The 26,244-nt window shown below is 34.4% G+C and overlaps 1 protein-coding gene across 1 annotated transcript in view; it reads left to right on the forward strand.

Moving 5' to 3' along the window:
• Positions 1 to 25,537, forward strand: part of PRDM5 (PR/SET domain 5) — a 145,164-nt gene extending 119,627 nt beyond the window's left edge. Inside the window, exons 14-15 of the mRNA XM_051966730.1 lie at positions 19,900 to 20,004; positions 25,354 to 25,537. Of these exons, the coding sequence (XP_051822690.1) occupies positions 19,900 to 20,004; positions 25,354 to 25,518 (270 nt within the window). The 3' untranslated portion in view covers positions 25,519 to 25,537. The remainder of the gene's footprint in view (positions 1 to 19,899; positions 20,005 to 25,353) is intronic.
• The last annotated feature ends 707 nt before the right edge of the window (positions 25,538 to 26,244 follow it).

Here is a 26,244-nt window from a genome sequence, read left to right on the forward strand (position 1 = left end):
ATAAAGCTGCTCTTTGCAAGTATCATGAGGAAGAATAATGGGAGATTATGAACATTGATGCTTCATATAGTAATGAAAAACACTGGAAGATAAAATTACCTTAAAGAATACTGGCTAATAAATCCAACTAAACAAAGTCATTCTAAGTGTATATAAAGATAAAAATTAAGAATAACAAACAAGAAGAATGTAAAAAATCTGCAAATTTTTTTAAAAACTTCTATCAACCTCAAGTACAGAAGAATGACTACACTTCTACATAATATCACAGCCTTGTATGTGATTTTGGAGGAGGTAGAAATGACACTAAAGAAAACAAAAAATAGGTGGGAAAATGAATTAAATCAAATATATACACGGATACAAGAAGTGTCCTTGAGGCAACAGTTAGTAATGTTATATTCCCAAAGTATGTGAGAAAAAGGAATATATCTAAGGCATGAAAATGCATCAGAAAGTCAACAAAAGAAGGTTTGACATTTTTAACCTGGATATTTTTGTCACCTATGAAAAAAAAATTAAAAGAATCCAACTACATGTTGAATAGAGACATTGCCGATCTTTATCACCAATAAAGATATTAGTAAAAAAGCTACAAGCTTTATAAAAGCAGTAGTAATAGACCACATGTTTAATATCACACAATTGACTGTAAAATGTAGAGGATACAAAATCATACTTTAGTTTTTAAAAACATTTGATTTTGTAGAGAAAGGTATGATCTTAAGGGATCTCTTTAAACAAGGTTCCTCCAATACATACATCAAAATCATTTAAAGATCTCTGAAAGATTTCGCATCAGAGACTACAATGTTTGACAACCCTTTGATCAGAAATATCAGTCAAGCCATAAAATATAGTTTCCAAATTAGTTTTCTGTGATGATGTTAATAGTTTTTCTAGTGCTGAACTATCCCTGCATTGCTGGCATAAATATAAATTGGTCAAAGTGGGTAACTTTTTAAGATATATTGTTGTAGAATGTTAAGTAAGATTTATTTTAATTTGTATATCAATATTCAATGCCAGTTTTTGACATTTTGTATTTTAATGCAAAAGTGGTTCTAAAGGATGATAGTGATAATTTAAAAGAAGAATAATACAAGAAATGAGAGAAGCTAAAGACTGGCGCCCATCATGAAGCTTCGTCTCTATATATCTTGAACATTTACTTTGAGAAAAGAAAGTTTAAACATTGGAAATGGTAAGAACTGAATAACACCACAAAATATGAGACTGACTATTTTTTAATATAAAAAATACAACTCACTACTAATTACATCAACACTGAATCAAAAAAAAAAACACTGAATCAATTGCTGTTGAATAGTCAGATCACTCACTTGTTGGAGCTAAGGTTTTTATGTCCTAATATATGGTCAATTTTTGTATAAGTTCCATGAACTGCTGAAAAGAAGGTGTACTCCTTTCTGTCCCCATTACATTTTCTCCAGAGATCTATCATATCTAATTTTTCTAGTATTCTATTTACCTCTTTGACTTCTTTCTTATTTATTTTATGGTTTGATTTATCTAATTCTGAGAGTGCAAGGTTGAGAGCTCCCACTATTATAGTTTTGCTATTTCTTCTTGCAGCTCTCTTAATTTCTTTTTTAAGAATTTAGATGCTACACCATTAAACATATATGTTTAATGACTAATATAGATACTGCTTCATTATCCATTCTACCCTTTAGCAAGATATAGTGCCCTTCTTTATCTCTTTTAAATAGATCAATTTTTGCTTTTCCTTGATGTGAGATCAGGATGGCTACCCCTGCTTTTTTGACTTCACCTGAAGCATAGTAGATTTTGCTCCAATCTTTTACCTTTATCCTGCATGTATCTCCCCGCTTCAGGTGTGTTTCCTGTTAACAACATATTGTAGGATTGTGGCTTTTAATCCATTCTGCTAACCGCTTCCTCTTTATGGAGGAGTTTACCCCGTTCACATTTATGGTTAAAATGACCAATTCTGTATTACTTGCCATCTTGTTAATCCCGGTTTATGCTTTTCTCCCTTCTTTCCCCCTTACCCCCCTTCCCAGTATTAAGCTTGTGAGCACCACTTGCTTCTCACAGCCCTCCCTTTTTAGTATCCCTCCCTCTGCCTTAGAGTTCCTCCCCCTATCTTACCCCTTTCCCTCCCAGTTTCCATATTCCCTTCCACTTAGCTTATTCCTTCCCTTTTCACTTTTCCCTTCTCACTTTTCAATGAGGTGGGAGAAGTTTCACCATAGATTGAATATGTCTAAAATTTTTCTCTTAAAGCCAATTCTGAAAGCAGTAAAATACCCACTATATTCATCCCCCTCCATTCTTTCTCTCAGATATAATAGGTTTCCTTTGCCTCTTCATGAGATGTAGTACTCCCACTTTACCCTTTTTCTGGTGCAATGTCCTTTCCACATCTAGTTTCTAGAACAAGGTATACATGTATTCTTTATATATCTTTATAGCCAAAATATAGTTCCCAAGATTAATCTTTACCTTTTTAAATTTCTCTTGAGTTCTATATTTGTAGATCAAACTTTTTGTTAAGTTCTGGCTTTTTCATCAAAAATAGGTGAAATTCGCTTACTTCGTTGAATGTCCATCTTCTTCCCTGGAAAAAGATGCTCATTCTAACTGGGTAAGTTATTTTTGGTTGCATACCAAGTTCCTTAGCCTTTCGGAATATCATATTCCAGGCCCTTCGATCCTTTAATGTGGATGCTGCTAGATCCTGGGTGATTCTTTTTGTGGCTCCTCGATACTTGAATTGGGTTTTTCTAGCTGCTTGCAGTATTTTTTCCTTCATCTGAGGGTTCTGGCATTTGGCCACTATATTTCTTGGTGTTTTGATTTTAGGATCCCTTTCAGTAGGTGATCGATGAATCCTTTCAATGTCATCCTCTGAAAATTGTCTGTTCATATCCTTTGACCATTTATCAATTGGAGAATGGCTTGATTTCTTATAAATTTGAGTCAGTTCTCTATATATTTTAGAAATGAGGCCTTTATCAGAACCTTTAACTGTGAAGATGTTTTCCCAGTTTGTTGCTTCCCTTCTAATCTTGTTTGCATTAGTTTTGTTTGTACAAAGGCTTTTTAATTTGATGTAATCAAAATTTTCTATTTTGTGATCAGTAATGGTCTCTAGTTCATCTTTGGTCACAAATTTCTTTCTCCTCCACAAGTCTGAGAGATAAACTATTCTATGTTCCTCTAATTTATTTATAATCTCGTTCTTTATGCCTAGGTCATGGACCCATTTTGATCTTATCTTGGTATATGGTGTTAAGTGTGGGTCCATGCCTAATTTCTGCCATACTAATTTCCAATTATCCCAGCAGTTTTTATCAAATAATGAATTCTTTTCCCAGAAGTTAGGGGCTTTGGGTTTGTCAAACACTAGATTGCTATAGTTGACTATTCTGTCTTGTGAACCTAACCTTTTCCACTGATCCACTAATCTATTTCTTAGCCAATACCAAATGGTTTTGGTGACTGCTGCTTTATAATATAATTTTAGATCAGGTACAGCTAGGCCACCTTCATTTGATTTTTTTTTCATTAATTCCCTTGAGATTCTCGACTTTTTATTGTTCCATATAAATTTTGTTGTTATTTTTTCTAGATCATTAAAATATTTTCTTGGAAGTCTGATTGGTATAGCACTAAATAAATAGATTAGTTTAGGGAGTATTGTCATCTTTATTATGTTTGCTCGGCTGATCCAAGAGCACTTAATATTTTTCCAATTATTTAAGTCTGACTTTATTTGTGTGGAGACTTTTTTATAATTTTGCTCATATAATTCCTGACTTTCCTTTGGTAGATAGATTCCCAAATATTTCATCATATCAACAGTTATTCTGAATGGAATTTCTCTTTGTATCTCTTGCTGTTGAGTTTTGTTGGAGATGTATAAAAATGCTGAGGATTTATGGGGATTTATTTTGTAGCCAGCTATTTTGCTAAAATTATGAATTATTTCTAATAGCTTTTTAGTAGAATCTCTGGGGTTCTCTAGGTATACCATCATATCATCTGCAAAGAATGATAGTTTGGTTTCTTCATTGCCTACTCTAATTCCTTTAATATCTTTCTCGACTCTTATTGCCAAGGCTAGTGTTTCTAATACGATATTAAATAATAATGGTGATAGAGGGCAACCTTGCTTCACTCCAGATCTTACTGGGAAAGGTTCCAGTTTTTTTCCATTGCATATGATGCTTACTAATGGTTTTAAATATATGCTCCTGACTATTTTAAGGAAAAGTCCATTTATTCCTATGCTCTCAAGTGTTTTTATTAGGAATGGATGTTGGATTTTATCAAATGCTTTTTCTGCATCTATTGAGATGATCATATGGTTTTTGTTTGGTTGGTTATTGATATAGTCAATTATGCTAATAGTTTTCCTAATATTGAACCAGCCCTGCATTCCTGGTATAAATCCTACTTGGTCATAGTGTATTATTCTGGGGATGATTTTCTGTAATCTTTTTGCTAATATTTTATTTAAGATTTTAGCATCAATATTCATTAGGGAGATTGGTCTATAATTTTCTTTCTCTGTTTTCAGCCTACCTGGTTTAGGTATCAGTACCATGTCTGTGTCATAAAAGGAGTTTGATAGGACTCCTTCAATCCCTATTTTTTCAAATAGTTTATTTAGCATTGGAGTTAATTGTTCTTTAAATGTTTGGTAGAATTCACATGTAAATCCATCTGGTCCTGGGGATTTTTTCTTAGGGAGTTGATTGATAGTTTGTTCTATTTCTTTTTCTGAGATGGGACTGTTTAGGATATTTACTTCTTTCTCTGTTAGTTTGGGCAAGCTATATTTTTGGAGGTATTTTTCTATTTCATTTAAGTTGTCGAATTTATTGGCATAAAGTTGAGCAAAGTAACTCCTAATTATTGCTCTAATTTCCTCTTCGTTACTGGTGAGTTCTCCCTTTTCATTTTTAAGACTAACAATTTGATTTTCCTCTTTCCTTTTTTTAATCAGATTTACTAAGGGTTTGTCTATTTTGTTGGTTTTTTCATAGAACCAACTCTTAGTTTTATTAATCAATTCAATAGTTTTTTTACTTTCAATTTTATTGATCTCTCCTTTTATTTTTAGAATTTCAAGTTTAGTGTTTGACTGGGGGTTTTTTAATTTGTTCCTTTTCTAGCATTTTTAGTTGCAAACCCAATTCATTGATCTTCTCTTTCTCTATTTTATACAAATAGTCCTCTAGAGATATGAAATTTCCCCTTATTACCGCTTTGGCTGCATCCCATACATTTTGGTATGATGTCTCATTATTATTGTTTTCTTGTGTGAAGTTATTAATTATGTCTATGATTTGCTGTTTCACCCAATCATTCTTTAGTATGAGATTATTTAGTTTCCAATTATTTTTTGGTCTACTTCCCCCTGGTTTTTTGTTGAATGTAATTTTCATTGCATCGTGGTCTGAAAAGGATACATTTACTATTTCTGCCTTACTGCATTTGAGTTTGAGGTTTTTATGTCCTAATATATGGTCAATTTTTGTATAGGTTCCATGAACTGCTGAAAAGAAAGTGTATTCCTTTCTGTCTCCATTACATTTTCTCCAGAGATCTATCATATCTAACTTTTCTAGTATTCTATTTACCTCTTTGACTTCTTTCTTATTTATTTTGTGGTTTGATTTATCTAATTCTGAGAGTGCAAGGTTAAGATCTCCCACTATTATAGTTTTACTGTCTATTTCTTCTTGCAGCTCTCTTAGTTTCTCTTTTAAGAATTTAGATGCTACCCCACTTGGTGCATATATGTTTAATATAGATAGTGCTTCATTATCCATGCTACCCTTTAGCAAGATATAGTGCCCTTCCTTATCTCTTTTAATTAGATCAATTTTTGCTTTAGCTTGATCTGAGATCAGGATGGCTACCTCTGCTTTTTTGACTTCACCTGAAGCATAGTAGATTTTGCTCCAACCTTTTACCTTTAACCTGCATGTATCTCCCCGCTTCAGGTGTGTTTCATGTAAACAACATATTGTAGGATTCTGGCTTTTAATCCATTCTGCTAACCGCTTCCTCTTTATGGGGGAGTTTACCCTATTCACATTTATGGTTAGAATGACCAATTCTGTATTACTTGCCATCTTGTTAACCCCGGCTTATGCTTTTCTCCCTTCTTTCCCCTTTCCCCCCCTTCCCAGTATTAAGCTTGTGAGCACCACTTGCTTCTCACAGCCTTCCCTTTTTAGTATCCCTCCCCCTGCCTTAGAGTTCCTCCCCGTATCTTACCCCTTTCCCTCCCAGTTCCCGTATTCCCTTCTGCTTAGCTTATTCCTTCCCTTTTCACTTTTCCCTTCTCACTTTTCAATGAGGTGGGAGAAGTTTCACCATAGATTGAATATGTCTTAAGATTTTTCACTTAAAGCCAATTCTGAAGGCAGTAAGATACCCACTATATTCATCCCCCTCCATTCTTTCTCTCAGATATAATAGGTTTCCTATGCCTCTTCATGAGATGTACTATCCCCACTTTACCCTTTTTCTGGTACAATGTCCTTTCCACATCAATTTCTAGAACAAGGTATACATGTATTCCTTATACATCTATATAGTCGAAATATAGTTCCCAAGATTAATCTTTACCTTTTTAGATTTCTCTTGAGTTCTATATTTGTAGATCAAACTCTTTGTTAAGTTCTGGCTTTTTCATCAGAAATAGATGAAATTCGCTTACTTCGTTGAATATCCATTTTCTTCCCTGGAAAAAGATGCTCATTCTTGCTGGGTAAGTTATTTTTGGTTGCATACCAAGTTCCTTAGCCTTTCGGAATATCATATTCCAGGTCCTTCGATCTTTTAATGTGGATGCTGCCAGATCCTGGGTGATTCTTATTGTGGCTCCTTGATACTTGAATTGGGTTTTTCTAGCCACTTGCAATATTTTTTCCTTCATCTGAGGGTTCTGGCATTTGGCCACTATATTCCTTGGTGTTTTGATTTTAGGATCCCTTTCAGTGGGTGATCGATGAATCCTTTCGATGTTTATTTTTTCCTCTGTTCCTATGACTTCTGAGCAGTTCTCTTTGATAATTTCCTGGAAAATAGTGTCCAGGCTCTTTTTTTCATCATTCTTTTCTGGGAGTCCAATGATTCTCAGATTGTCTCTCCTGGATCTGTTTTCCAGGTCTGTTGTCTTCCCCAGAAGGTATTTCACATTCTTTTCCATTGTTTGATTTTTTTGGATTTGCTTGACTGATTCTTCTTGTCTCCTTGAGTCATTCAATTCCATTTGTTCGATCCTGATTTTCAGTGAAGTATTTTCTTCACTCACTTTTTTAAGATCTTTTTCTAATTGTCCAATTGAGTTCTTTTGTTCTGTGGAATTTTTTTCCATTCTGCCAGTTTTGTTTTTTAGAGAGCTATTTTCTGTTTCCAGTTCACCAATCCTATTTTTCAAGGATTTTACTTCTTTATCCACTCTCTCTTTAACTTTCTCCAGGCTCTTTTGCCAAGCCTCCCTCTCCTTTTCCCAAGCTTCCCTCTCCTTTTGCCAAGCCTCACTCTGCTTTTCCCATTTTTCTTCTAGCTCCCTTGTGAGAGCTTTTTTAATTACTTCTATGAGGTTCATCTGTGCTGAGGAACAGATGATCTCCTCCTTTGGGGATTCACCTGGAGACAGTCTGTTTTTAGTCTCCTCAGGATTTAGAGTCTGCTCTCTATCTGTATAGAAGCTGTCAAGGGTTAAAGTCCTCTTCAGTTTCTTACTCATTCTGTCTAATAATCAGAGACAAACTAGCAAATAAAAACAGAAAAAACTGGAGTCTTTCTTTGGGGGAGAGGCTGGGTGTGTTACCGAGCTTCCTCTCCAGACTGCGGGGGACAGCAGTGAGGCACTAGCAGGACTGTGTTGCGCCTGCGCTCTGAGATCCCAGAGCGTGCTGAGTCACTGTGGGGGGGGGGGGGGGGGCGGCCAGGTCCCAAGAGACTCCAGCTGTTTGGGGTTGTATTCTTCAGCCCCGGTGTTTTTAGCTTCTCTGCTGGGCTGCTGACTTGCTGCCGGAGCAAAGTATCTAATCCTGTAGCGAAGCTCTCCCCACGGAGACGGCTGCGATCACTTCCCACCCCCTCTCCAGTCTGCTCCCGTGCTCTCACTGCCGCTGCCCGCCGCCTGCGCCCGATCTAAAACCGTCCCAGCCCTCCAGTAAAGACAGACCTTTCTTGGCGAATCTCAAGGATGGCTTCTCTTGGTAACTATATGTGGGTTTTTTTCAGTCAAGCATTAATTCAGAGGCTTGTAATGAAGTGGATAGTGAGAGAAAGCGCGGAGCTTATGCAGCTGTGAGCCTCCTCTCCGCCATCTTAACCGGAAGTCCTATATTTACTTCCCTACTGCACCATATATGGCTGCTCCCCCAATCTTTACAATGTGTGTTTTAGAAAATAATATAAAAAGAGACCTAAAGGAAAGGAACTAGAAATAGCAGAAGATGATAAAGTATTTGTTCATCCTTGTCCTTTTCCCATCACTACCACTAATAAAAAGCAATCAAGAAAACCACATTAAAATTTGGCCCACTTTCCCAACAACATAAAATATCAATTAACCTCTCAAGTGCTTTAGGAAGCTCTCTAAGATTATAAATTGCAGAGAATTCCTACATTGGTGGAAATGTGGAAGGCAATGGGAGGTGTTTTTTGTCTGTTTGTTTATTTTTTCTTGAAGTTCTTTATACCAGTGAAATTACAAATCCATTTCCTTTCCTATTTTTTTTTTTTTGAATAATCTATATTCACATTCGAGACATCTTCAGTGAAGATAGTGGGAATAGACAGTTGTGGTGTTTTTCTTCTTTAGAATATAATGGTTCTCTCTGGGAGTTCTCTGTTGGGGAGGTTTTCTGGAGGCAGCCTTAGTTTCAGTTAAAAGTAATAATCACCCAAATGCAGCCAGGTGCTAAAAGTTCTGATATTTTATTGTCCCCAATATAGCCTGGTTAGTTTTCTTAAAGGCCTCTCTTTATCCTTGGTTCTAAGAGCTCTTGCAACTTTGTCCCTTGCTTCTGCCTCTGTTTTCTTCAGTCTCCAGCCAGCACCACGGTGAATCTGTCTTGTCTCCGAGAGAGGGCTTCTGGCTCTCAATCTCCCAGAGTGCTCTGTGTCTGTCCCAGAGTGCTCCTCTCCGACCCTTGGGAATGTTCTGAAATAAAACTCTAACCCAAAGCTAAGAGCCTCTTTATATATGATCTCCCAAAGGTTGACTCCTAACTTCTGAAGGCAGGGATTAAGGGAGGTGTGAATTCAGATATCTTATACTAAACCCTGAAATCTCTCAAATGTGTGAACTCCAATGAGTACTTAAATACTTCTTGCTTATATGAGCTCTCTAAAGGTGTGAACACAAGCATTGGGTTTCTATTAGTTCTACTTAGTACTTGTTTCAGGTGCTGGCCCAAAACATCTCCTTGTAAGATCAGATCAATCATACTGAACCATGCTAAAGTAGATAATTATTGTCCCTATCAACTTTGTAAAATTCTAACAGGCAGTCTTTTGTAACTAATTCCAAAGTAATCGCATCTTTACCATCACATGGTAAATGGAAAAATATAAAGAATACAGTATTTTTACTGTACCTAAAGTAGGTTGATTATATTTTAAAATCATTTGATCACAACATCCAGCCACAGCCCCACCAAAGAAATCATCCTGAAGTGGAGGGCTGAGGGTGCACTGCCTTACTCATTAAATACTATTGACTCCCTATTATTTAAAGAATCAGATACATGAATTCTTCCTATTGGCTTTTAATGCCTAGAACAACCTGCCCTTTTTGACCTTGAATTGGACTTCTTACCATTCCAAACATGGTACTTGATCTGCCAGATTCTATACCCTTGCTTTGGCTATCCCACTATGTCTGGAATGCATGCCCCACATAACTCTGTCTCTCACAAGACCTAGCTTCCTTCAAGACTAAATTAAAATTTACCTTCTAAGAGAAGCCTTAATTGATTCTTACAGGTTGCCTAATTTTCGCAATGTTTTCTCTACAAAATTACCTTGCAAATAAGAAAGAAATTGAGGTGTTACTTAATACCTTTCAGATTGGCTAAGATGACAGGAAAAGATAATGATAAATATTGATAGGGATGTGAGAAAACTGAGACACTAATGTATTGTTGATGAAAATGTGAAATTATCCAACCATTCTGGAGAGTAATTTGGAACTATGCTCAGTGGGTTATAAGGCTATGTATATTCTTTGATTCACCAATTTCTCTCCTGAGTCTGTATCCCAAAGAGATCATCAAAAAGAGAAAAGGACCTACATTTACAAAAATGTTTGTGGCTGCTTTATATATATATAAAATGGCAAGGAACTGGAAGTCGAATGCATATCCATAAGTTGGGGAGTGATTGAGTAAGTCATGGTATATGAATGTTATGGAATATTATTGTTCTATAAGAAATGATGAGCAAGCTGATTTCGGAAAAGCATGGAAAGACTTATATGAACTGATGCTAAGTAAAGTGAACAGAACCAGGAGAACATTGTACATAATAACAACAATATTCTGAGATGATCAACTGTGATGGACTTGGCTCTTTTCAACAATGAAATGATTCAAGGTAATTTCAATAGACTTGTGATGAAAAGTGCCATCCGTATCCAGAGGTAGAATTATGGAGACTAAATAGAGTATTTTCACCTTTTTTGTTGTTTTTGTTTGTTTGCTTGTTTATTCTTTCTCATTTTTTCACTTTTGATCTGATTTTTCTGTGTAGCATGTCGAATATGGAAATATGTTTAGAAGAATTGCACATGTTTAAACTATATTAGATTGCTTGCTGTCTTGAGAAGAGTAGAGGGGAGAGAGAGGGAGAAAAAATTAGAAGACAGTTTTGCCAGGGTGAATCTTGAAGACTATCTTTGCATGTATTTAGAAAAATAAAATATTACCAAAAATATAATAAAAAATAAATGAAAATAAATAAATAAAAATTATCTTGAAAAATATATTTTGCATATAGCCATGTACACAGCTTTTAGTCTAGCTCATGGCATGAAAAGATGCTTAAGAAATGCTTTTAAATTAAATTTAAATATACCTAAATTTCAATTTTTAAAGCATTCTTACATTCTCTCAAAATTATGTATATCAGGCCAGTTATATGGTGTAGAAGATAGAACCTAGAGTCAGAAAGACCAAAGTTATATGTATCTATTAAAAAAAACAACACTATGCAGGTCCTTTAATTTTTTTAAAAACAGATTCATTAACAAAATTTATGTTAGAGGAAAGCATTTGAACTTGGTGGTACCCTATTTTTAAATGACAATAACAGAATAAAGAGCAAAGCTTGACACAGTAGAATATATGACACTAAATTCACCTTTCCTACCATATGTTCCTGCCAAAGTTTGGTTGATGGAAGACAGAATGACTTGGTTCTTGATTAGTTCTAACCTTTGAATGATAATATGGTTTTGCTGACACATAGATTGCCCTCCATTTTTATAATGATGATTTCTGGGTTATATTAATAAAGGACAATATATTTGTCAGTTTTATTGTGCTATCATGCAAAGGCACAACTAATCAGTGACCAAATAATTCTGTTTAGCCAAGCTAATAAAGTCAATTCTGTTTTCCTAGACTGCATCTTTCATTCTGAAACAAAGCCTTCTTTGTAAACAATGTTCAAACCATCTTTGATAAATTGGAGTCTATCTCCAGTTTAACGATTGGAAAAGAGGAGTAAAGTTAGCTAATTATCTACTGGGAGTGAATTGAGAGTTGTGATTTAAAAAATTAAAGATAAAATAATAAATTTGTAAGTATATATCTGGGAGAAGACTGAAAGACATCTAAACTGTGGGAAAATACAACTATTGCACACAACCTAGAGGAAATATGAAGGTGCCACTATACAGATTATAGTGTAACTAAGTAATGTCTCCGCTCACCCCTAGCTTCTATGTTGGTCATAGAAGTTAAAACCAAGCTTACTTAATCAATCCCTCTGAGGCTATCATACTCCCTTACTGAAACAATTAAACTATGCTTACTATCCCTCCTCTTCCTCCTTCAGCTAGCTTTGAAGCAGGTCTAATTCTCTTTTAAGAACAGAGAGGAATAAATATATAGTTACCTTTTCCCTATTGTGGTTTTGATATAAGTTGACATAAGAAATTAAATGAGAATTTTGGGGGAATTTTGTGGAAGTTGTTGATGATATGTGAATGATATGCAAAAGTCAGCAAATGACAGAAAAAAGTTTAGAAACTCAGAAATTCATAAAATATAGTTTTAGAATAAAGTACTGTAAATATCCCATAAAAGTAAGAAAAAATCAAATTTCTTCTCTATTATGAAAGAGGGACAGAAAATTTTATGCAGATTTTCCAGATCACAGATCCAGATCACATGTCCCTGATGGGGACATAGAGACATGTCCCTGATGAGGACATACAATGTGGAAGGGAAGTCTGTACAAGAGACTTAAGAACCTGACATTAGAATATTCAACGAATTGAGAATGTTGAGTGAAATGAACGCCAGAGGCCATCTAGTACAATCTGAACTTATATTAGCAGCCATTTGAAAATATCCCCAGTATCATTATTGAATTTTGCTTGAATATTTATATTGAAACAAAAACCACTACTCTAAAAAGCTGTCAATCATCTTTCATATAACTCTAATATTTGGGAAGTTTTTCTTAGATACAGCTGAATCCTTTCAGCAACTTTCCCCATTTGTCTACTTCTGCCCTTGGGAGCAAATATAACAAGTCTTTCTAGTATTATCTATTAATGTATCATAATTTGTTTATCCATTCCTTGATCATTGGGCATCACTGTTTCTACTTCTTTGTTATCAGATATACACATGTATAGTACACATAGGGCCTTTCCCTAATCTTCTTGGTATTTATGTTCTATCAACGTCATCTCTAGATTACAATACTCTGTAGCATAATTCCCAAATTGCTTTTCAGGATGGTTGAAACATTTCACAATATTCACATTAATATCAAAATGAATGTGTCTATCTTTTTACAACCCTTACCACATTATTTAAATTTTTTATCAATTTTCCAATTTTCCAGGTGTAAGATAAAACATGGAGTTTTCTTGTTGTTTGTTTGTTTTCACACTTGTTTTGGATTAGGGATTTGGAGATGCCTTTCATGGTTATTAATAATATATAGTTTTTGATTTGAGTAGATTTTGTTAACATTTTTGACCATTTATTTGAATTTTTGATATTATATATTCATATTATTTCCTTACATATCAAAATTTTAGAGTTTAACACAGATTTTTTTCCTTTCTTTTAAACTTAAATACAAAATAATAAAAGTAAAAATTTGCCATGTTCCCAGCAGAATATGAAAGGAATCAAAATATAAAGCAATACATTTCCATTTCAAGAATTTATATATCAAATGCTATACATTGTGTTCAAAATCATCCATCTTTTCTTTTCTTCCTTGTAGGTTTTCTTTTGTTCTCTGCTATGTACTTTTTATTTTATTTTCTCCCCTCCTTTCTCTCTTCTCCTCTCAGAAGACTATAAGTATGGAGATATATAATATATATGCATAATTCATATTCATATATACATATATGCACATGTATGCATATACATGCATATATATTCACAACAAATGTATATATAAAAACATACATATTCATAGATATCTATAATCCTATATATATGCATGTGTGCATAAATATATGTATGTACATATATATAGATTCAAATGGATCAATGTAAGAACATATATAACATCTTCCTTCATAAGTCCAATTTTTTCCTTATATATACTTCAATCTTTCTTTTGAACTTCCCAATTACTAATGATAATCGTAACATACAGTTTACATTTCTGTGCATTAAAAAATAAAATTTTTCCTCATTTTTTTTCTTTTGATGTTTACCTTATATTCTCTTGGATATTTTATGATAGATTTTCTATTAAGTTAATCTCTTTTTGAAATGAAGTCCTGAAAGTCTGGAAATTCATTGACTATCCTTTTTTTCCCATTCAGGATTATACTTATTTTTATTAGATATGATATTTTTGTCCACAACCCCAATTCCTTTGCTCTTCTTTATATAGTGCTACAAGATCTACTATCTTGTAATGTAGTTACTGTTAGGTTTTGTGTGATTCTAACTGTGACTCTGCCATATTTGATTTTTTCCCCTTTTTTACTGTTATTTTTGATATTTTCTCTTTAACCTGGGATTTTTGAGATTTGGCTATAATATTCCTGTAAGATCTCTTTTACATGGTGATGAGTAGATTTTTAAAAATCTATTTTTCCTTTCCCCTCTTGTTCTAATATTCAAGACAATTTTCTTTAATTATTTCTTGTTTCATTGTAAGAAAATTCTTTTTTTAAAATTGTAGCTTTCATGTAGTTTAATTATTTTTAAGTTTTCCTTCTTGATCTGTTCTCCAGATCACTTGTTTTCTTATGAGATGTTTCATATTCTCTTCTTTTTTACCCATTCTTTATATTTTGTCTTATTATTTCATGATCTCTTATACCTTCCCAAGCTTTCCCCTGTACAATTCTAATTTTCAAAGAGTCCTTTTCTTTCTTAAGATTCTGGCTTTTTAAATTGGCTGACTTTGTTTTCATATTCTTCTTATTTTTCTTGAATTTTTCTAATTTTTTAAAAATAATTTATCTCATTTTTTTAAAAAGCCTTTTTAAAGTTTTTCTATGAATTCTTTTTAGGCAGGTGACCATTTGATGTTATTATTTGGGGTAGGAGAGGCTTTTTTTTTTTTTTTTTTTTTTTTACTTCAGTATCTCTCTCTGAAGTTGAATCCTTGTCTTCTCTATTTCCATTGTAACTTTCTAGGGCTGGATTCTTTCTCCTTTGCCTGATTATGATTATTATCATCATTATTATTAAATTTATAGTAGTTTGTTACTATAATCACTTCTAGTACTGGGATAAGGGGGATAGTGCCTATGGCCCCCCTTCCATTCTCCCCTCTGTCCTGTAACTCAGACCAAGAATTTTACCCTACTATAAGTGGCCACAGCTAGCAGTATCCCTGCCCAAATGCTTCAGCACTTACTGAACACTGGTTTCTCCTTGCTCAGGGTCCTATCTTGGCAGAACAACTGGGTCTGGCATTCCTTATCAGCAAAGGCTTCCCATACTGTCCAGGAGATGAAAATTCCTGAAGGAAAGGGTACTTCCCAACTCAGCTAGCCCCAGAACTCATCACTTGATGTTTCAGTGGAAGTAGTTTAGAGTCTATTTTAGTAGGAAAACTGCTTTCTTGGTATTTTTCATGAGATCTTCTCAGATTGTTCCAGGAGGACTACTATTCTGCAGCAACTCTTTTTTATTTTTATTCTCCATGAGGTACTATTTTTTCTTGTTTGTGAGGGGAATTCAGAGAGCTAGGCATTGTCTGATCCACTCTGACATTTTCCTAGAATCCTTTATTACCAAAGATATTTGATGCAAAATATTTTTGGCCAATGATATTTGTTGCAATTATGTTTCTTTACTTTTTGTCCACATACCCCACCACACTCATTCTCCACAAATACTTTTCTATCCTATCCAAGTTGCATTGATTTTGTTTAGAGAAAAACTTTTCAGTATCATGGAAAAAAATATATGTATATACACGTATATTAAAAATACATATATACATGTGTGTTTATGAGTATTTTTATCTTTTTTAATTTTTTGAGTAAGAAATTTTCCCCTAGCTATAAGTGTGAAGATAATCAGTTTGATTCTCATCTCATTTTTGTGCTTTTAATGTGTTTTTAGTAGTTACACTGTATTTCCATTAGAACTCATCATGGTATATAAGGCAAGATGATCATCAAAATAAAACATTTGTCAAACTGTATTCTTTTCCCCAGTTGTACTTATCAAATGTAGAGTCCTTACCCAAGTAACTTACATTCTTTAGTTTATCAGAATTATCTCATGGATCTAGTTTTCTATTATTAGACATTACCAAGTAGTTTTAATTATTACTAATTTAATATTATAATTTAAGGCATTCAGTTGCTATCCTCATGAATACCTAGCTCTTTTTTAAAAAAAATCACAAGATTGTGAGATTCTACACTTATACCTACAAATGAATTTTGTTATCATCTTATCTAGCTCTTTGAATAGTTTTTGGTAATATGATTATTCTCGCACTCAATGTATAAATTAATATAGAAAGTATTGTATTTTGATACAGTAACTATGGAAGCAAAATATCTCTCTAGTTATTTTAGGGTATCTTTATTACCTCATAATACAAAACATGCAGTATGGATGCTTTCAATGTGTCCCGATAGACTGACTCTACTTCTACTTAATAGAAGCTCTACTCCCTTTATCCCTGTGATTTCTTTTTTCCATAGTTTCCATTTCATTCTCTATATTTGTTTCCTCTTATTTGAATATAAATCCTTTGAGGGCAATAACAGGAAGGAAGGGTGGAAGGAAGGAAGGAAGAATGCTAGTTAGGGAAAGCTGGAGGAAGAAAGGAGGAAAAGAAGAAAAGGAATAAGGAAAAGAGGGAGGAAAGAAGCAAGCAAAGAAATGAGAGAAACAAGCATTTATTAAGCAAATATGTGCCAGGCACTGTGCTAAGCACTTAGAAATATCTCATTTAATATTCATAATAAAATAAGTACAGGCATGTAGTAATACCTATTATTATCTCTATTTTATATGGTTGATGAAACTAAGGCATAGTTTAAGACTTGCCTTGGATCACACAGCTAGGAAGTGTCTGAGACTAGATTGGAACTCAGATAATCATGATTCCGGGATCAATAATATATCTACTGTGTGATCTAGCTGTCTGTATTTTGTATTATCTCTCAGTGCTTAGTATAGAGCTTGATACTTAATGTTCACTTTTCATTAATTTTGCTCCAAATCTTTTGTTTAAATTCTGTTTAATTTATTTAATAGCAATAATGATAATAGACACTAACATTTATATAACACTTACTATATGCCAGGTACTGTGCTAAGCCCCTTACAATTATTATTTCATTTGATTCTCACCACCCCTGGGATATAGGTGCTAGTATTATCTCAATTTAACAGTTGAGAAAACAAAGATAGGGTCACATGAATAGGAAAGGTTTAAAAAAATACCAAACAAACCCAACATATATTTATGTTGTGAGTTTTCTCTGGCATCATCTCCCAGAATCAGGTTGTTACATCTTCCCCTTAAGTATCTTATAAGTATCCTTATGGAAGTAATGTCTCTTCATTAATGCTAGTGGCTTGAACTTACATTCCAAGTGTGTTTCCTTCATTTTCAGCCATTCAAAGTTAGCAGCCTGGTTCCATATAACCAGTCAACATCTAGTGTTCACAAAAGGATATTTATTTGAAAACATTTGAAGAACAAAAGTGGAAATATTTTCCTCCAATATCTTATAAACAGTCAATTCTCTGTATTACATTTGTCTTTGGAGAAATTAGGCTCATTCTTAACTCAGTTCATGTATAGCACTGATTGCCATCCAATTTACATCAAAATGCTGCATCACTCTTAGATTAATCCTGTCTCAATTACCATTGCTTTGGGCTCCCTAAAGTTACTTCTTGCTCATTTAATGCTGAGCTGGCTACAAAATGTGGCATGAACTCTGACAAATTTATAGACTTTCAGATCTCAGGTTACTCACACTTCTGCCTTCAAAATTCATAAGGTCATTGCTTCTGATTTGTTTCATCTAAAATAGAAAACAGACAGAATAATACTGAGGCAAAGAACCAAAGTCAATTTGGACCACATGTCATTTTGATGGAGAAGCCTCAAGGCTTCTTCTCTTATAAAAGTATCTTTTTTGCCAGATGTTGTTGATCAAATCAAGAACATAGATTCAAATAAAAGAGCAAAAGAGGCTAGAGCTAACATAGGCCTCTTGAAATATCCACTTCTTGTCCCATAACTTTAGCCAGAAAAACTAGCCAAATAAAAAAGTAAAACTAGCTATAGAATGCCTAAACATACTTCCATTATATGTCATCTCAACTCTCCTAAGAAGTCTTCCCAACATTTTCCATGTAGGCAGTCCATGTGTATTACAATTTCCATTACATTCCTCATTTCTCTGCAGCTTTTTTGTAAAAGCATTATCGATGATACAAAATTTATATATCCTTTATATTTTCATTCAGAAAATGCCATCTTTCAACTCTAAATTTTCTAATAGTTTATCATTCTTTCTTTTTATTTTTATATTTCTATCAGGTTTTTTGAGCTCTGAGAAAGAGGCATTAAAATGTACTGAACTTATTCTTTTGATATCTCTGTGTGATAACCACGTATTTAAAATCAGCTGGAGTCAGGAATTTAGGTTAAGGGAAAAATCTTCAATCTTTATTGAAGTGAAGAGGTGAAGGACGTTCGTGATAGCAATGCGAGCAGCTGTGTCAAGATGCCAGCCAGTAGTCTCTCTTTCTGTTTCCCTTTCCACCCCCCTGCCTCCACACACAAAAACGTCATTTCCTATACAACACATCAGGACTTGCACAAAGAGTGGGCTGGTGCCCTTCTTTCTCCAAGCATATATATTAATAGAGTATGGTCCAATTACTATTTAGCCTCAGGTGCTTGGGACCTCAGTGCATCAACTCAAGCCTCAGCCCATTACATCTCTGTGTTGGGTTTTTTGTTTGTTTTTTACATTTCAAAATCTTTTCAATACTTTTAAAACACCCTTTCCTAGTAGAATTAAGATAATTAATTTAAAGCTGGATGAAATTTTAAGGATTAAGCTGAGAATAAATTGAATGGGTTGGATTTTCAATGGCTTGGCTAAATGGCTATTTGTTAGAGACATTATAGGATAGAGGGACTCAATCTGGGAAACAAAAAGGTGTGTTCATAAATTTCTGGTTTTATGTGAAATAGATGGGAAAAAGAAACATGACACTTTCACTTTTACTAGCCTTTGACTAACTTTGTAATTTTATGTACTTTATTTTATTCACTGAAAACATTCATAAAGGGGGAGGGACATAATTATCACTAAACTGCCAAGAAGTTCACAACAGCAAAAAAAAAAAGTTGAGTCCCTTGTTTCTAAGAAATGGTTGGACTGTGTGACACATGGTCTCTCATCTAATTCTGTGATCTTAAATTTGTGAAAATTAACCCCTTAGATAAAAAAAAAAGAAACTGAATAGATTCCCTTGTCCAATTGCCATGTATATTTATTCAAAGTTGCTTTTTCATGTTGTTAAAATATATTAGTGGGTCCCTAAATGATGATAATGATAATTTATAATAATAGTGATAATGAGCAACTTTTTACATAACACTTTAAGATATAAAAAAGCACTTTACTCATTTTATCCTCCCAAAACAACCTTGTGAAGTAGATGCCATTATTTCTAAATTTTTACAATTAAAGAAACTGATAGTTGGGAAAGTTAAGAGATTTGCTCAATGTTACATAGTTAGTAAGTGCCAGAGACTTAACTAGAATTCAACTTTCCCCCATTCTAAGTCCAGCATTCTTTCTCTCTATCCCTTTTATCACAAGATGGGAAGAAGCTTGGAGCAGTAGAATGAATGCTGGATTTAAAGCCTAGAAACTTCAATTTGAATCCTGCCTCCAACATTGTCTAACAGTCTAATTATAGTCTTTAGTTTCCTCATTTGTTAAATTGATGGGTCTGGGGAGAAATGTTGGAGAGTGACCTTTATATTCTCTTTCTCTTTTAAATTCTGTGATCTACAGAGTTAAAACAACAACAACAACAACAACAACACAGTTTTCCAGACTCACTTAAAAATCTATGCCTGTCGTCTTCTGCTGGAGATATCAAAACATTTGTTCTGCCTGATTCACTTTCCCTTGTTGCTTCTCATTCTGTACAGGAGAAACCCTATCAGTGCTCTCAGTGCAACAAAGCCTTCAGTCAGAAACGAGGCCTGGATGAACATATGAGGACACATACCGGTGAAAAGCCATTCCAGTGTGATGTAAGTGACTTCCCCATGTCTTCCCTGAATACAGAGAAGGCCTGTAATCATCTTTTGCTTCAGATTTTGCTCACAATGTCAAGTGCCATTATCATACTGACCCTGCTTGCTGTGATGAAATGACTGGAAAAATTTGTTTCATGGCATAATGTCCATGGGTCCCTGTTTTTTTTTTTTTTTTTTTTTAAGTACAATTTATCTATTTATCTGAGTCCTAAGTTTCAATGCTATCTTTTAGGCTCTCTTGTACCTGCCCCAACTTCTGAACAGGTTAAGAGATGTTAAGCTCTTCTCTTGTCAAGAGTTACTATTACTGTTTGGGAAGAAAAACAAACAAGTTATAAATTAATTACCACAGCGGGAATTATTATTTGATAGGATCTTCTCCAATTCATAAAATTCTGGAATTCTGTATATGAAAGGAATTTCCCTGGATAGGCAGAATGATCAGATTGTTTAAATATTCCGGACCAGAAGCCCGTATAGGAAGCTGGGCTGATCTTTGTGTCTCCAGGGTATTACTTCATTCACAGAGAAACATGAGGTCAACTTTATATAAGCTATGAATGAATATATACCTAAAATCTACTGAAGAAATGAATGTAAAAAAATTAATGAGTAAAAAATACATATGGAGTATTTTTGGTTCCTTTTTAGTTTGAATGCTATTGAAAATTTGAGAAGAAAAATCAAGAGGAAAGGAATAGGGAAGCACCAAAAGAGGGAGGGAAGGAGAGAAAAGGGAGAAAATGAGAGAAAGAGAGAGAGAGAGAGAAGAAAAAGAAGAAGAAGAAGCAAAGAAAAAAGAAAAGAGAAGGAAAAAAGAAAGAAATGAAAGAAAGCAAGAGAAAAAGGAAAGGAAGGAGGGAGAGAAAGAGGGAGAAAGGGAAAATGAGAGAGGGAAAGGGAAAAAATAGAGAGAGAGACAAGTATATGTATTTAAGTTCCCATTTAGCTATGTGATCCTCAGAGGTCAGTTGTTCTTCAGTCATTTGGAGTCTTTACGACCCCATTTGGAGTCTTTTTTGGCAGAGATACTGGAGTTTTATTTTGATTTTTTTTCTCCAGCTCACTTTACAGATGGGGAACCTGATGCAAACAGAGTTAAGTGACTTAAGTCACATAACCAGTATCTGAGACTGGACTTGAACTTGGGAAGATAGGTCTTCGTGATTCCAAGCCTAGCACTTCATCCACTGTGCTAACTAGCTGCTCTATATGCCCCTAAGTATATAATTACTCTCTCTGAGCCTCAGAGAGTTTTTTTTTTTCTTATCACTTAACATTTAAAACTTAACAGAGTTTTTCTTAACACGATAAAGATACAAGCGGAATATTCTTGCCATTCATCTGTCATCCCTTGATTTTTCTCATGTGCCCAGCCCAACTTCTCTCTTTATTATAAAATTCTTTATGACATTCTTTACATCTGTTCTTTGAAGTTCCTCATTGGTTATATGTTGAAGCTCACCATGTGGACAGCTACCAAGCATCCCTCCACTGTCTTCTCTGTGATACTCATTTTTAATCCTTTGCAAACTGTTCTACTCTATGTCTCACTGCCTTAATAGTATATATTTTGATTTTTATATTTATATGCACAGATAAAATATGTATATAGTGCTTTAAGGTTCACCAAATGCTTTTCATATTTTTGCATTCAGTCCTACAACTCTATCAGGTACGTGCTATTATCATATTCTCCATTTTTTTCCAAATGAGGAAATTAAGACCCAGGAAATTGTAATTATTAACTTATAGTTACATAGCTTCTAAGTCTGAAGTAAAATTTGAATTCAGTTCTTCCCATCTCCAAATCTAATGTTCTAAATAAGGAAAGAGAAATGTGCCAGTGATGCCCTTGGATTTGGTTGCCTTGAGATTTCTTTTAAAGACATGAGAGAGGATTTTCTGATGATGCAATGGATTAGATTCCTAATAGTTGCTTCAGGTACTATGCCAACTGACATTTCATCCTTCCCTAGGTTGACCATGCAGAGAAGGGAACCCACTGTTTTGTTTCTATCTCTTTTCCTTTTCTGGGCTTCAAGGACAGTATTAATTCTAAACTGTTGTCATTGACTTCAGCAGCTCTTGGAACCTCCCCAGCATCTGTGGCCAACTTGTCATCTCTTTAATCTCTCCCTAATGACTGTGGTGAATACCAGCAGTTGGCCTTCTAGCCTAGGATGTTGCACATCTTAAACATATTGAAATACAAAACTTTTCAAAGAATGCCTTTTTTATTTTAAAAGAGGTTTTATTTAAGAAAGTGGTGTCAAGAAGTCAGTTGGAAAAAAAAGTTATTTCATCCCTGGGAATTAAGATGGGGATGATGATGATGATGATGATGATGATGATGATGATTCTGATAATAATAACAATTATTATTAGTAACTAATTTAGATGGCACCTTAATGTCTGCAAACCCCTTTTCTCATATTATGATATTATTTTAACAGTCTGCTTTTCCATGAAACCACCAAATAGTTTATCTTAATTTAATCTTTTTTTAATTGTTTGTTGTTCATGTGAGGATGGGAGGGAAGAGACTAGGAAAAAGACATTGGGGATAAAGAGAAATGAGGAAACAATTTCTGTTTTGGCCTCTTGATATTATTAATGCGTAATCTGTACTTTTGCAGTCTGTAGGGACTGCCTTCACAGGGAGTCATCCCTGCAGGTGCTTTCATTATTTTCTCTCAGGAACACTTTTTGAGAAGCATATTGGTCTTTCTACCACCCACTCTGAGAACCCTCCCCTTTTCATCATCTCTTTCTGATTCAATCCTCTCTCTGACATTTCACCCCAGACACTTTGTTTTGAACATCTGTAACATTAACAATAATAGTAATAATAATTAATAATAATATGGACATTTATATAGCACTTTAAATTTTTCAAAGTGCTTTACAAATATTTTCTCATTTTATCTTCAGAGCTATCCTATGATTCTCCCCATTTTACAGATGAGAAAACATCTGTCAATTAGAGTTTAAATAACTTGCCTAGGCTCACTATGTGAGAACTTCTGGCAAGTTCTTGAGAGAGAGGATTTAAACTCAAGCTGTTTTAGAATGTGTCCTTACCTTGTGTTATCCTTACCTTGACCACTTCACCTTTGACTGCCTCAGTTTCCTCATCTGTACAATATAATAATAATAGCACTTTATCTCCTACTGTTGTAAGGATCAAATACAATAAAATTTAAAAGTCACAACAGTGTCTGGCACATATTAGTTAAATGTTAGTATTATCATCAGCAGCAGCATCTTTGCCATCAACATCATTTAAATAGACCTCTAATATTTGTAGCGTACTTGCTATTTGAACTTCATAGCTGCTTTGATAGTAAGTACTACAGATATTTTAATCCCCCTTTTAAAGATGAGCAAAATGAAATGTAGAGATATTAACACCATCATCATCATAATAGCTCACATTTATATAACACTTTCAGATTGGAAAATCACTTCACATACCTTATCTTACTTGATTTCATGACAATCCTTAAAGCAGATATTATCATTATCCCCATTGTATGACTGAGGCTGAATGGTTAAATAACCTACCCAGGATCACACAGCTGATCTATTATCAAAGGCAACATTTGAACAGAAGTCTTTTTGACTGAATCTGGCACTCTATCCAGTAGACTCAGAGAGATCCAAAATATTCTTACCAAAATACTGAAACCTAATTCATAATGATAGTTTTGTAACTGAACACATCTGTCTGTGATCATTCAAGCTCTCCTTCCCATCCCTATCCTCTGTCTCAAACTGGGGGTGGTGGTTCTTAGAGCTTCAATTTCCTTTCCTCATGTGAGATTGCTCTGTTGTGCATTCATTTCCTTCTAATAACCTATTGATACAAATGGTTACAATTTACCAATTTGGCTATTAATAATAAATTGACCAGCAGAGCCTATCACCAAGTACCAAAAAGATTATTTGGGATCAAAATGATGTTGTCAGAATAAAGTATTTTTACAGACTTCACAGGGGGAAAATCATCTTTTGTGCATCTGTGCTTTTTTTTGATAGGTGGAAATCCTCTTTTTTTTTTTTTTTCTGTAATCCCAAATAAATTTCTTTTGGAGGAGAGCCTTGGTTGATTTTGCCACTATATAGTTTAATAAAGTTGAAAGTTTGTGATAAATAAGCTCATCTCTTCATTGAGCCTAGTTCCCTCTTATATAATGATAAGCTTGTACTTTATGGTTTTTGAGGTCTTTTCTGCTTCTAAATGATTCCATGATTAGTTAACTGAAGAAAAGTGTTCTTATGATTAGAGGTAACAATGAAAGTAGAAAACAGGATGACCTTCCATGTCCCACAACTCATACATTTGATCCTGCACCCTGTGGAAACTTTATGGAAAATCCTTATGGAAAAATTTCTTTTCATGGTTAGTGTCTTCCTCATCTTTCCTTTATCATCTTTTTATGTACAATCACTTCCCCTCAGGTCATACTATAATCACTGGAATTCTTTTTTACCATGAGGATCTCACCTTCTCATATCTTCTCCAATTTCTTGCTCCGAAATTTAACTCTCAGGTCAGCAGTTTCCACTAGGGTCTTCTCATTATTTCAAATCCTCATTCAGCCCTTAGTCATGTTATCCTATGCAGGCCATTTAAAGTCCATATCTATAAATGGCATTGTTGTAAGGCTCAAATAAGAGCAAATGTTGTAATGTATGTCAACAATTTTGCAAGATTTAAAGCATTATAAAAACTATCTATTATCTGTATTAATATCCTGCTTAAGACATGTTTCTGTTGTTCATTTGTGTCAGCCTCTCCATGACACAATTTAGATTCCTTTAGGAGGACAAAGATACAGGATGGTTTGCCATTTTCTTCTCCAGCTAATTTTACAGATGAGGAAACTGAGGCAAACATGATTTAGTAATTTGCCTAGGGTCATGCAACTAAGTATCCAAGATCAAATTTGAACTCAAGTTTTCCTGACTCTAGGTATGACACTTTATCCATTATATCACCTACTTGTAAGATTACAGAATCAGTGATCTGACTCTCCAGCTACAACTTGATCATCTAATCTTGTTTATACTCATCTGCATGCATTCTCTTAACTTCCATCTAGGGAACAAATAACTCCTCACACTTAATCTGGTTAACTTTTAAGGAAATGATCATTAATTTGGACTTCAAATTCTTTATTTATTAAAGAAAGGAATGGGACTTTGTGATGTCTAAGGCCCTCCCTAGCTTTAAAACTTTTTACCCTTAAAAGTTCGAACATTACATTTCTGTGATGTTACGTAAGCTTTACACATTTTGAGGATTTTAAAGATGCTATTGATTTTCATATCATTCAGGTTTGCGACTTGTCCTTCAGCCTGAAGAAAATGTTGATCCGCCATAAGCTGACCCACAACCCCAATCGGCCTATGGCTGAATGTCCCTTCTGCCACAAGAAATTCACACGGAATGACTACCTCAAAGTACATATGGAGAATGTCCATGGAGAGGCTGATAGCTAACCAGCTGATGAGAGGTTGGGAAAATATGGCCCTACTTTCTGATAAAATCAACTGATTATTTGTAAGGACTATATATTGTTGGAGGTGAGGGTTGGGGGGGGAAGTCATGTTGGAAAGCATCTGTTATGTGAAAACAAAATATATCGATATTTTGAACAATAGAGATACACATGATGAAATGAAGAGGCTACTACAGGTTACAAAATCAAGAGAGGAAAATGTGATTGAAAATGACCCAGTGAAAAGAGCATTAACTCTGGATGAACATTCTGGTTCAAAGCCCCCTTCGATGTTTATTGACTCTGTTACCTTGAATGAGGCATGTAACTTCATTGAGGGTCAGATGCCTCATTTATAAAGTGAGGGAGAAGAAGGGCCAGATTATCTCTGTGGTACTTTCCAGCTCTGAAAGTATGATCTAATTTTTTAGTGAGTGTAAAAGATAACCAAAGAGCATTCTACATTTTTGGAAGAGATGCAAAAAATATATTAAAGCAAATAATGCTTTCCCTGGCCTACCATGTGGATCTGCTATGGCTGAACCTGGAGGGCAGTTAGATGGTACACTGCATAGAGCACTGACCCCTAAGTCAGGAAGATATGAGTTCTATTCTGACCTCAAACACAAATATGTGACCCCAGGAAAGTCACTTACCCCTTTTTACCTCCGTTTCCTTATTTGTAAAATGAACTAGAGAAATGTTCATCTACTTCAGTATCTTTGCC

The sequence above is a fragment of the Antechinus flavipes genome, chromosome 6 (genome assembly GCF_016432865.1).
Source record: "Antechinus flavipes isolate AdamAnt ecotype Samford, QLD, Australia chromosome 6, AdamAnt_v2, whole genome shotgun sequence".
Classification (NCBI taxonomy): domain Eukaryota; kingdom Metazoa; phylum Chordata; class Mammalia; order Dasyuromorphia; family Dasyuridae; genus Antechinus; species Antechinus flavipes.